At 40.3% G+C, this 12,245-nt stretch overlaps 1 protein-coding gene across 4 annotated transcripts in view; it reads right to left on the minus strand.

The window, feature by feature from the left end:
- Window positions 1-1,130: 1,130 nt before the first annotated feature.
- IGF2BP3 (insulin like growth factor 2 mRNA binding protein 3) overlaps window positions 1,131-12,245 on the minus strand; it is a 95,928-nt gene continuing 84,813 nt past the window's right edge. The window contains exons 6-13 of one of the 4 annotated variants that reach the window (XM_018570098.1): window positions 11,723-11,845; window positions 11,502-11,637; window positions 8,368-8,499; window positions 7,486-7,605; window positions 7,331-7,405; window positions 5,755-5,886; window positions 4,200-4,313; window positions 1,131-1,704 (exon numbers count right to left, since the gene is read on the minus strand). In XM_018570098.1, coding sequence (XP_018425600.1) covers window positions 1,600-1,704; window positions 4,200-4,313; window positions 5,755-5,886; window positions 7,331-7,405; window positions 7,486-7,605; window positions 8,368-8,499; window positions 11,502-11,637; window positions 11,723-11,845 — 937 coding nt within the window. In that variant the 3' untranslated portion in view covers window positions 1,131-1,599. Of the gene's footprint in view, window positions 1,705-4,199; window positions 4,314-5,754; window positions 5,887-7,330; window positions 7,406-7,485; window positions 7,606-8,354; window positions 8,500-11,501; window positions 11,638-11,722; window positions 11,846-12,245 lie in introns of all 4 variants that reach the window. The other 3 variants (XM_018570097.1, XM_018570096.1, XM_018570095.1) reach the window with 3 other exon arrangements.

Raw genomic sequence — 12,245 nt, forward strand, 5'->3', positions numbered from 1 at the left:
AAGCCTGTCTTTTGCGAGGATTAAACATACGTTTGATCCATCCCCCATTCCCTCTCCCCCAGTCGTGGTAACTGAACATAATGTGTTGATCTGATGGGAAGCATCAGCCGATGGATATGAAAAAATAAAACTAAAAAAAGGAATATATATATTTATATATTTTTATATATATATATCTATGCTCCCATAGATCAAGTGTGACTCTTTTTGTTTACCAAACTGACGATGAAGCTTGCTCTTTGAACAGAATGGCAAAGTTCAAAACGGGCTGCAAATGTTTCAATGTAGCATCGTTAGGTAGTGATGGTCAAAGGCACAAAGGGTTCATTGCATTCAACCAAGCAGCACAAAGAAGAAAAAAAAATACCAAAAATAAAAAAAAGTGGAAAAAAAAAAAACGGGGAAAAAAAACATTTACTGTTCTAAATATATTCCTCAAAACCCAGGTGGCCTATTTCCATCACTTCCTTGTGTTGTGTTCCCAGAAAAAGTACCGTCAAACTTTTTTTTCATCCCATAGTAAAAGAAAAATAAACGGCATTGCTGTTATCTGTATGGTGGCGTTTTTTCAGTATCTATTTTTGAACATTCACTGAATTTTCTAGCAAAATGATGGTGTGGAAGGCCTCAGGAAAAACCAAGGCAACTGCCCATCTTTTACTCCCATCAGCCATCAGCTAGCAGATGCCATCTCCGACCAAATATACTTTTGTAGCACCCCTAGCTGGTAGCTGATATTTTATCTTTTATTAAAAAAATAAAATGCTCAAGAACTATTAGCTTTATAAAGTATACAAAATACCAAAAAAATTTAAAATAAAAATAAAAAAGCAAAAAAAGGAACAATTTCTCATTGAGGTACTAAATGCCTGAGGTAGTTTAGTAAAATGCATATTCATCTTTTTATGCCCTGGCCAACACCATTCTACACTTCCCTTAGGTTATTCATGGCAGTGTTAAGTAAAAATGCAACCAAATTAAAAAAATGCCACTTTGTTCAACACTGGGACTAATACTTAATCCTCTCAATACCCTTCAACGCTAACCCAGCCAATAATCCCACAACGCTAACCCAGCCAATAATCCCACAACGCTAACCCAGCCAATAATCCCACAACGCTAACCCAGCCAATAATCCCACCCTCTAATAGTTTCTTTTTTTTTTTCTTTTTTTTTTAATACAACTGGACGTATAAAGAGCAATGCCTTTTCTTTTTGAACCAGAGAACTCATAAGAGAAAGCTTCATTAAACAAAGTTCTAAAATTGTTGGGGGAATAAGAACAATAAAAAAAGACTAACAAGGTTTATGTTAACTTGTGAGAATAGATCAAAAGGGAAGTGAAGGGGTCCTTTTTTTTTTCGCTTTTCTTTTTCCATTTTTTTTTCTTTTTTGTTTTTAAAGCTGGGTTTCAAAAGTTTGAGAGCCTAAATAATACATTCTCAGAGACAGTTTTAATGTTGCCTGGTCCTCAAACAGGTGACACGCTATATGGTATTTTGTAACCACTTAGCATTGACAGGTGTGGGATGCCTGTCAATTACGCAGACTGTCTTTGGTCTGGCATCTGTCTCTGTGAAGGGTCATTCTCCTGAACCTTTATTTTCGTCTCGGTTGGGGCTGTCCACTTTGCGCTGTCTTCTGCTGTTGCTGCTGCTGTCTTCTTACCTGAGCCAGTATTTCCTGAATTTTCCTCTGTGCAAGCTAAAATATAAAAATACAAGGACATACTGTTAATTCACTTGAATGCCCATTAAGGAGTTCCACTTTAAGGCCCCATTCACACTGAGCGATTTCGCTCATATTTCCATGCGATATCGCTCTATGTAGCTTCTCCAATCCATTTCAATGGAGCGGTTCACATCTCGCCACTCAATATCGCTTGTAGCTCGTCGCTCCTACATGACCCTTTTTTCTGCGGATTTCGAGCGATTTTGCTCCTGATTGCATAGTGTGAATGGGGCCTTAACAGAAGCCCTCTCCCCTCAATTCAGATGACACCAGTAGCAATGCATGGGTGAGAGCTGCTATTCTAGCCCATGCTTCCGATTCAGACAATTTTCCAACCTGCCTATACAGACCCCCTTCACCTTCACAAGCAGATTGTATTTTTAAAATGCGAGCATTAGTACCTAAAATTGGCTTGGTATCAGCCTCTTGCAATGACGTCAGCATGCAACCCGTGTGGAGAGAGACTCGAAACATAGTTTTAACATACTATGCGTTGAGGCTCTATTTGTTTCATTTGAACATATTGGAGAAATTGATTGAGATACCTTGATGAGGTGTGGGAGGTTATACCCTGGATTGGGTTCTGGTTTCACTCACTGAAGTGAAAGGAGAGGAAATCAGGAGGTTTTTGCACTGAAACGCTATAAGACTGTCCTGAAAGGGGGTCTTTGGATCTGGCAAGTGCGGATCCTGCTTAATCTATTTCACTGGGTGGAAAATAGCACTAGATGTGGCACGGAAGATCTATAGATTTTCGGTTTCATTAACCACAGTTGCAGATTGGAGTGGTTAAAACGGAAACTTTTTTGCACATGTCACTGATCTATGAGAAAAATGTTTGCACAAGTCCCTATTAACACTATGTAGTGGATGTTTATTTGTATTTTATGTAATTTATATTTGAGCAATTTTATTAGTGCCCCTATCACATTGTGTTTTGTACTTTATTTTATTGGATGTGGGTTATTTTATGGATATATTTTAACCTGTTTAGCGCAGTGCCCAATTTAAGATTTTATAAGTGTTACACACGTTTTTTTTTTAGCACAGCAGCTCACGAGGTTTGTTGAACATCCGAAACACAGATCATACTTTTGACACCTGATCTTCCGTTTACTTGTTCTCCAAGTTCTACCAGGTGGGCATTTCAGCCTCATATGTCAGATTCTGACAGAAGGTCCTTCAGGCAGTTCTCAGTTATGCTTTTAGGCTTGTTAGCATTCATTTGCTGTGCTGCCCACCACTCACTTGGACTGCTTTCGGATGTCATTAAGGTTTAGCAGTTGCTGTGTCTCTCAATGAATGAGAAAGAAAATAGGGTTTTGGAAATCACCGGCAAATTCTTTCCTCCCAGTTCATTAGGTACACAGGCCCCACCCATTATGATCATGCTCTCGGTACTGCATTACTACAAAACTGTGGCATGCTTGTAGTAGAAGGGGTTATCCTGAGCTGAACTACAGTTTTTTCTTCCAGTGACCCTCAATAGACTTAAGGAAAAGGATTTATGGAGAATACTAAAAACCTGTTTGCTCTATTTAGCCGTGTGCCTGGATCCAGTTTAAAAGCAAGAAGAATCTTCTCTCACTACAGTTTCTTTATAGATCAGCTATTAATATCAGCTAATACATCAGCTTAGATGTGACTGTGTATGCACAATAGCACTGCATTTATATACGCGGAGGATAAAAGGAAAAACGATTCAGGGAGTGTATGTGTAAACCTTTAAGCCGGTTCACACCATATCCAGTGCGTTCCTGCATGGTTCGTATCCAGAACACACTGGATTGCATAAAACAAGCCTTCCGCGTCCTGGGGGGAGGGGGCGTGGTGGTGCCATTCATGTAAATGGCACTGCAGACACCCCTCCCGCCCACACTAGAATGTGTAGTACAGCAATATCTGCATTCCGAAGCAGTGCAATCTCAAAAAATAGTGCATTCCCACCAGAATGTGGGCATTGCTGTACCACGCGTTCTGGTGATCATACTGCGGACGGAAAGAGTGTCTGTGGTGCCATTAACATGAATAGAACCACCACGCCCGAACCATCCCGGAACGCAGGAGGCTTGTTTTTTGCGATCCAGTGCGTTCCTGGCACGAACCATGCCAGAACGCACTGGATATGGTGTGGCATCAGGTGAATTCTGACAGGTTTAGTATTGGTCATTTAGCACTGTATTATACAAGGCAATTTAAGTTTATATTGTAATTTCGCATGACTTACATATTCACTTACTTTCTGTATCAAATTTTCACACTATTTCAGAAATATGTCTCAATCCTCAAAGAAGCCACTAGGGGGAGCCACCAGAATACATATTTTATGAATTAAATGCTGCCCTTTGGTGACGATAATGGCACTTTGGAATTGAAAAGGAAAAGCAGTGCTCAGGTTTAAATAAGAGCATGAAAATAAAACTAAACCCATGTATAATTGCTGGAATAGTCATGTGCTATACTCATACCTGGCTTGCATAAAAGTGACCTGTTATTTTAACAACCACTTGATCATTTTCATCTGGGGTTTGATCGCGGGGCACAACAACCTCTGCACTTGTAAGATTCTGAAGCTCATTGACCTGCAAAAAGATTACAAACAACTGTCACAACAATCTTGAACGAAAGCGGATTTTTGGAAAAGACAAATTCTTTTAGTGCAGTCATTCATGACTTTCTCTCATTTTTATGAAGCCCATTCCAGCAAAGCTTCTTTGCAGCACATCTCCAGGATTTTTAAAAAAGTTAACCTTTGCAGTGGAGCTACCCCCAAACTGCAAGGGTTAACTACACATTTTGGTCAAGGGAACGGAAAAGGAGATAATTGCACGATCTTGCAGTAGTGACCACTCACCTCTGTCCCCATACACTCCAGCTGGTATGTCCCTCAACATCCTCACTTCTAATGCAAGTGACTGGACCTTGCATAGATGTGATGACATCAACGGGGCTTAGACCGCTGCAGCCCAGGGGAGAAGAGGCTGCAGGGACTGGGTCTGAAAGCCAGACGGGATGGAGGATATGGTAAGTATACTTTCTTTATTTGCGCCCCTAGTCTAAAACGTGCCATTAACCCTTGCAATGTGGGCGTAGCCCCACAGTAAGGGTTAACTTTTGAGAATCCTGGAGTTCATCTCAGCTATAAAAAAAAAAAACAACAAAAAAAAACACACAAACACCTCGAGCTACTGTGGTCTCTCCACCTCAGGCATAAAAAAAAAAGGCATCTTTCAGTAAAAACATTCAAAAACACTTACAGTTGGCCTACCCCCCACAGTGCTAGGTTTACCTGCTCATTAATGCATTTACTTATCCCAATTCCCCGATCCTCAACAGCTGGTTACTTGAAGGATTTAGCTTTGTCCTCTTATTTAGCTTTACTTAATCAATGTCTGACACTTTAGCTTTTGTGTCAAGTTGAAACGCTGTTTGATGATAACTGGTGTAAAGTGTTTGAACTCGCACCCTGTTTCTCACCTGCTGAGTGTATGTAACAGAACAAGGGGTGTACTGCATGTCAGAAACCGCTAGGAGGTTCTGTCATTCTCTGCTATGACAAGAAATAGAAGACACCTTTTTTTAAAGTTCAGCAGGTTTTTGCTGGAGAAAAATGGGGTTGTGCACCTCTGTGCCCACTGGCTGCTGCCCAATCTTTCTTGCAACGTTTCATTACAACTGCCTCCAGTGACATTTGGGATATAATTTACTACATCAGCTTCTCTAGCCGGTATGCTGGAACTAAACATTTTACAGCAGCAAAATGTGTGACCACAGTACTGCCTAAACTTCACCTATGGAGCCAAACACAGCTTCCATGAGAAGTGGAATACTGCTAAAAGATATTCTCATTACAACTAGCATGTGTATTGAACACCATTTCTATGGCATTAGTGTAAATGTTTTTTTATAATATATTATTTCAAAATTAGGCAAAGTTACAATTCTGCTGCACAGATCATTATTCCAAACATTCCATGGTCCAACAGCCATTTGCCCACTGGGTCTATTACTTATGCAACGTACAGTTTTGCCTCCTTTGCCAATAACACGTCCAGCGGCATATGATGGCACTTTAATATGAGCCTCGAGTTTTACTTCTTCCTTGGGTCCAAAGAAGTTTTCTTCTTTAAGTTTACCGTAGATTCTTCCTTGAGCCTGCAGACAAAAGTACAAAGGTTAGTAAAACATTTAACTCACCGCACAGGCTGTAAACGCAAACATGTATACAGGGCACTCATGCATATTTGTTTTCAAGTTATTGGGAATGGTTTTAGCTACACATGAGTAATGCAGAATTCATAAGCCACTCGGCCCAGTCTAGGAGAAAAAGGAACATCTGCGGCCAAAAAAACAGCTTTCAGTGAGGTGTCCGTTTAGGTGTACTGGCTGCCTGGTTCCTGGCAGCTATCCAGGCCTGGTTTCATCTACCAAGTTTGCTTACCAAATTTTCACTCCAAAATGATAACATTGTCTATTATGTATGAAATCTCTTTAAAAAGTTTTCTAGGCTTTTGTGCTACTTTGTTAAAATAAAAACAAACATTATTTCCTGTTCTGGGTCCAGGATATTGAATGTGAAAAGAGAATTTGCTTCCGATACAAAGTGCAAAAGACCTCTCTTCAGTTGGTATTTGTCCAATGCTTGTGATGTCAAAGTATTTTTAATCTGGGATTTTCAGATCATGTGACTGTCTAGACTCAAAGCTGGTTACCATTCAGTGTTGCCACACGTAAAGGCAAGAGACTCAAAAGGGGCAATTCTACATTTAAAAGGAAATTTCCTTCTCACGGACAATGAAAGTGCAGCAATCTGAAGACATGATTTTGTACTGCAATGCTACCTTATTCTTTACAGGTACAATGAATGATTACCTTAACATACCATGTGTCCTCCAAGGTAAATAGCTATTAAAGCAGAAGGTAATGATAAATGTATCACCACTTTTTTTATCAGTCCAAAAACAGGGTTTCTAAGTTCACTAAAGGACACAGCAATTAGTTTTGACTGGGTTATACTGCTGCCTAAAAGGAAGATTAGGACAGTGGCAAACGAGAACAATAAACTTACAACCAAGTATAAACCTAAGCAGTACTTAGGTTCCACCCCTTTGTTTGTGATCTACTCCTGTGTCCCTAATGAATTTCAAGAAAAGGATCGGTCATTAAGGGATGTGGCATTCAGATATTCTGATACAACCGACATGTCCAAAGGCAGTCCAATGGAGGGGTGGGCAACACCGCAAATAAAACGCTCACAGGCCCACATAAAATACAGTATAAAGCTGGGGGCAGCCTGCAGCTCAAAGAGTTGCCTAAGCACTGTAGTCAAAGTTTCCAGTTTTGGACAGCATGGGGAAAGGACCAGTCACTTACTTTTTTTTTTTAATTACTACTTCTGCAGCCTGTGGAGAGATTTTTTCCTCACTTCCTGTGAGGTCAGAGACAGTAAAATCCCCCCACCCCAAGTACAATGGTTAAATAGTAAAACAGTCAGGTTTTTATTGCCTTCTGTGTTCCCATTGCATATGACAATAGTTATTTCTAAATGATCTATTGTTCATCTCACCTTACTATCATTAATGCATATATGAAAACTTACTTTAAATTGGGCTTCTGGTGGTCCAGTGATGATCACCATCCTCAGTTTGGCCTCTGGCCCCTCTGCTGGAGCAATCTACAGTTGTGAAAAGAAAAATTAGAAATACAGCCACACATTTTAGAATGCATACAGACATAAGTTAAAAATTAAATTACCTTGATAGAAGCTCCAGCAAAACGTGAAAGTTGTTTGATGTGTTGTCCTTGTTTGCCAATAATGGCACCAACAGCTAATGCTGGGATGAATAGATGAACGGTTTCAGATTCCGGTTGTTGCTGCAGAGAACAGCCAAAAACATTTATGAATCTATATAGTTATACGTTTCTGGGAATAGTCTTTTCTACCTAAATGTACAAATATTCTGAACTCAGCATTTTTTTTTACAGGGAACCTTGGCTGCAGTGATACCAGAACTGGACAAAAGTCTTGGGTTAGCCAAACATAGCCCAGTAATGTGCTAGCAATGTAAGAAACTCAGGCACCGCTTGTGATTAAGGGCTTGTTCACACCGTCCCTTAAATGCATTGGTGTGATGTGGTGTCATTTATTCTAAATTGAAAAAAAACTAAGACCATCCTACTCCTATTTATTAAAGTGGGTGCAAGCGATCTGCTCAGTTTTCTATGCCATGTCTGGCGCAGACCTGTTTGCTCTACCTTCCTTTGCCAGCCCAACTGAGAGCAAGGAGGCTGAAAAAGGTAATATGGAGCTGGTCACCCATACCAGTTTCCTGTGCCATGATAACGCAGGAAGCTTTGTTAATTCCCCTCAACTAAATTTTTCAACTGGTTTCTATATTAGCTTTACTGTTTGAATAAAACCTATAACAAATAAACACTTAACCCAGGATGCAATAATGACACCAATGACACAAAGAATCAATTGGTCTTCCCACACTGTGCAAACTCCAGAATAGTCCTCTCTAAATGATTCCGATGGAGGGACTCTTCCATCATCCTTCATACAGAGCTTTTTTTTGTTAAACAGGTAAATTTAGACATCAAAAATATGCGTGTGTATGTATATACAATCCTTACAGAAAATGGAGGATAAGCAGCAGAGCTGGTCGGTGAAGACACTCCGACAGATGGAGGTGGCATGCCTGAAGAGGAAGGCGGGAAGAGACCCAATGCATTCAGGTTTAATCCAGGGATCAAGTGAGCTTGTAGCTGTAGGGTGGAAAACAGCAAAAATTACTTAAACAGAAAATATACACTTTACACCACGACACAGCACAAAACAAATAAATCAAGGACATCAGCTAATGATCTAGTCAGCCTAGAAAAGACAGCTGTGCATGCGACATTCACTGCCAAGTGCATTACAGAACCTCTGCTAACAAATGTACTCTTATCTCATGGGCCAAATTCTGCTGACTACACGTTTCTCATGCATCCAAAGGGTGCATCTCAAAGCTATGCCCATCCTTTTGAACCATAAACAAACTGTTATTTCACTGAACATTATTGATGTATGCTATAAATCTAGAAGAGCTACTGCTCATGCAAATAAGGTAGCAACCATTATATAGGGGCAAGGTTTAGTAGCAAGAACTAATCTAGTCGATATGGGCAACAGTGCTTGGCATATGTTCCAGTTATTGCACCGATTTAAAAAAGGGAATGATTGAGGAATAGCAGGGGGACAACTAAGTTACATTTAACCCCTTCATGACTGAGGCCTTTTTTTCATTTTTTGCACCTATGTTATATTCCACATTTTAGGCCTGAAAATTACTTAAAACCCCCACACATTATATATTTTCTGAATGCCAAGACCCTATACAATATAATGGTGGTAGTTGCAAATTTTTATGTTGCGCAATATTAGCGCAACTCCTTATTAAACCCCAAAATTTAGTGATAAATTTAATTAAATGCCTCAAAACACAACAAAATACCAATTTTTAAAATTAAATATAAAAGATGAGGTTACAACGAGTAAATCGATACCAAACATGCCCAGTTTACAAATTGCGTGAGTCCGTGAAATGGCGAAAAACTGCAGTACCCCAAAAAGTCCACAGAAGACGCTTTAAAAGCCCCCACAGGTCATCAATTTAGGGATACCCCAAAATACTGGCTCTAGAATTATTGCTCTCACTCCGGCGTGTGCGGCGATACCCAACATGTGTAGCGCGTTCGTCGTTTTCATACGTAGGCGCACCCGACGCGTGTTTACGTGGCGGCGCGCGTGCTCGCGGGGGACTTTAAATTTTTTCATTATTAGATTTATTTGATTTGATTTTAAAAACGTTTTTTTTTTACTTTACTTTGACTGCTACCCCATGTGATAGCAGATGGTGGCGACAGGTACTCTTTTAAAAGGTGATGCTGGGGGTCCAAAAGACCCCCAGTGTCACCTTTACACTGGAAATAAGCTATTGAAGTGCAGATCGCACTTCAATAGCTTATAGCTGGGCTCTGGGAGCCCAGAACTGACAGCCCAGGGACCGGAAGTGATGCAATCTGCATCGCTCCCGGTCCCATAGAACGTGGAGGGGATCGATGAACGGAAGTTCGTCGACCTCCTCCCCAGCTCCCCGCGGCACAGAAGCGATCTGGCGACAGGTAAGTCGCCAGAATCGCTTCTGTTGTAAAGCCGACAGTCGGCTCTACAAGTTTAAACAGAGTCCCGGCGGCAAAAGCCTAATTGATCGAAGCCTGGAAGATGACTTGTCTGTTGCCATAACAGCCGGACTCTAATTTTCCTGGAGGCAGTTTTTAAGTGAATTAAAAAAAAAAAAAAAAGGACACATCCCTGTTATGGACAATGTACAAAAATCCTTTGGATATATTTTTGAGACTGAAAGTGTTAGAAGACCCGTCCAGCCACCAAATGTGTAACTCATGCGGCCTGGATGTTAAACAGTTAAAAATTGGATGTATCCAGGTACATGGTAAGGTTTTTGTCCTAGGTGACCACCAATCAAGGCATGATGATGCATTGTGAATAAAACCTAGCCCTTACTAGTACTGGATTAAATACTCCAATTCCTGGAACTGTGATGTTTAATCATCAAGCAAGGTCTGCTCATTACATTAGACCTGCCTCTCCTTTACCAACTTCAGAATGATGGTAGTAGAAAAAAAAACAAAAAACACCACTGGGGGAAAAATTTTGGTAAATATACCTTACCTCCAGCTTCCACACTTTAGGGGGTGATGCCACTAGACTTCCGGTACGATCCTGGGGCATGCAAAGTATCCCAATTCTCAAGACATGGCACAGTATAGAAGCATCTCATGAAATTTGAGACCCCGATTGTTCCTAGGGTCTCACCAAAAGGATGGTGATGTCACCATCATCTATGCACTGCAGGCAGAAGTCGGGGGTAAGGTAGTATTTTTGCCCCACAGGTGAGTTTTTTTTACTACCATCATACAGCCATTTGTAAGGGAAGGCCCTGTCCTTTAACAAAAGGGTAAAGGCAGCACCTGTTAGCAACTTATTAGACCACAGTTTACCGATGCATTAAAAGAGGGCGTTTGTTAATTGGAACTTACTGCACTTTGTGTCGCCTTATTAAATAAGGCAATGTCAGATCTCCTTAGTTAGACAAGTGATTCTCCTTAATTGTGACAATTTCTTTCCAGTCATTCTTTTTGCCACATACATTTAAAGGACTCAAAATGCAAAATTGTAAAGAGAAGTTGTTCAGTTTCTGCCATGCAAGCACTGCTAGCAATTAGTTTTCAAAAGCATGCACTTTCTTGGCTTTGTTGCATTAAAAAGCAAAATAAATAAAATAAAGGGAGCGTCTATATCATAGGCCAGCAGTCACATGAATTCTTAAACAAAGGGCTCAATGTAAATCCTACAGATGGCTATATTTAATTGACTGAGCATGCAACACTGCCAAGCACTTTGGTTTAAAAAGCATGAGCCAGAAGGTTAAAATTAGTTAATGTAAAAAAAAACAAAACAAAACACGATATATACACCTACAGTATATTACTGCCCCTTTTCACCAAGGTTTAAGCATAGTAGGGAGACACAAAGAGTTAAAAAGCACTGCCCTAAGATTAACGCTCTAGAAAGTCCTCGAGAATCTGCGGCATCATTCCATTCAGGTTGGGTCATTTCCGCTCCAGCTTCATGCTAAACTCTGTACAATGTTATAGGAATACATTTCCACCTCCCACCCAGAACGTGCTGAACAATCACTTACATTCATAGCTGCAATATCATTTTCGTAGGACTCCCTGATTTTTTTCATTATTTCTTCCTCGGCTTTGGCACATGCCTCAATGCTGCCTTTTACTGTAATAGTCCGCTCAGGATTATATAGTGTCAAGTCCTGCAGTCTAGGGCCATCAAAAACAAAAAGGTTAAGAATCTGACACAGCTAACACCGAGCACAAAGTGATGGACAAGGCCTGTCGAACTTACGGAGAAATTGTGATTTTTGTATCGGTGTCCTGCTCAATTTTCTTCAGGTTTCTTCCTTCTTTGCCGATGAGACGGCCAACGAAATTGTTATGTGCTAGAATCTTTAGGGGGATCTCTTCAGTGCTAGAAACACAAGATTCCCAAAGTTAAGAGACCCTGTAGCCTTAAACATGAAAGCATACAGTACCAGTAACAAGTGCCTGACTGTCAAATTGCCTGACTTTTAATACTACAAGTTGCTGACAAAAAAACATGTGTGGATAGGTACCTTTGATTTTCTGACCTACATACACATTCAGGCAAATGAACAACATTTTAAGAAGTAGAACAAATCCTACCTCCCAACTCCCCCTTCATTTGGAACCAAATTCCTCTGTCCCTCGTTGTTCCTCTTTGCGGTCTGATGTACAGATATCTATGAATGTTCTAATCTAAACTGCCAAAGTGTTATTTTGCACTAAAGCCTTTATCTTATATGTTAATGATCTTGTGTGCTATTTCGTAAAGCTAGTTTAAAAAAAAA

Source organism: Nanorana parkeri, unplaced genomic scaffold (assembly GCF_000935625.1).
Source record: "Nanorana parkeri isolate BGI_ZX_2015 unplaced genomic scaffold, ASM93562v1 scaffold1454, whole genome shotgun sequence".
Classification (NCBI taxonomy): Eukaryota; Metazoa; Chordata; class Amphibia; order Anura; family Dicroglossidae; genus Nanorana; species Nanorana parkeri.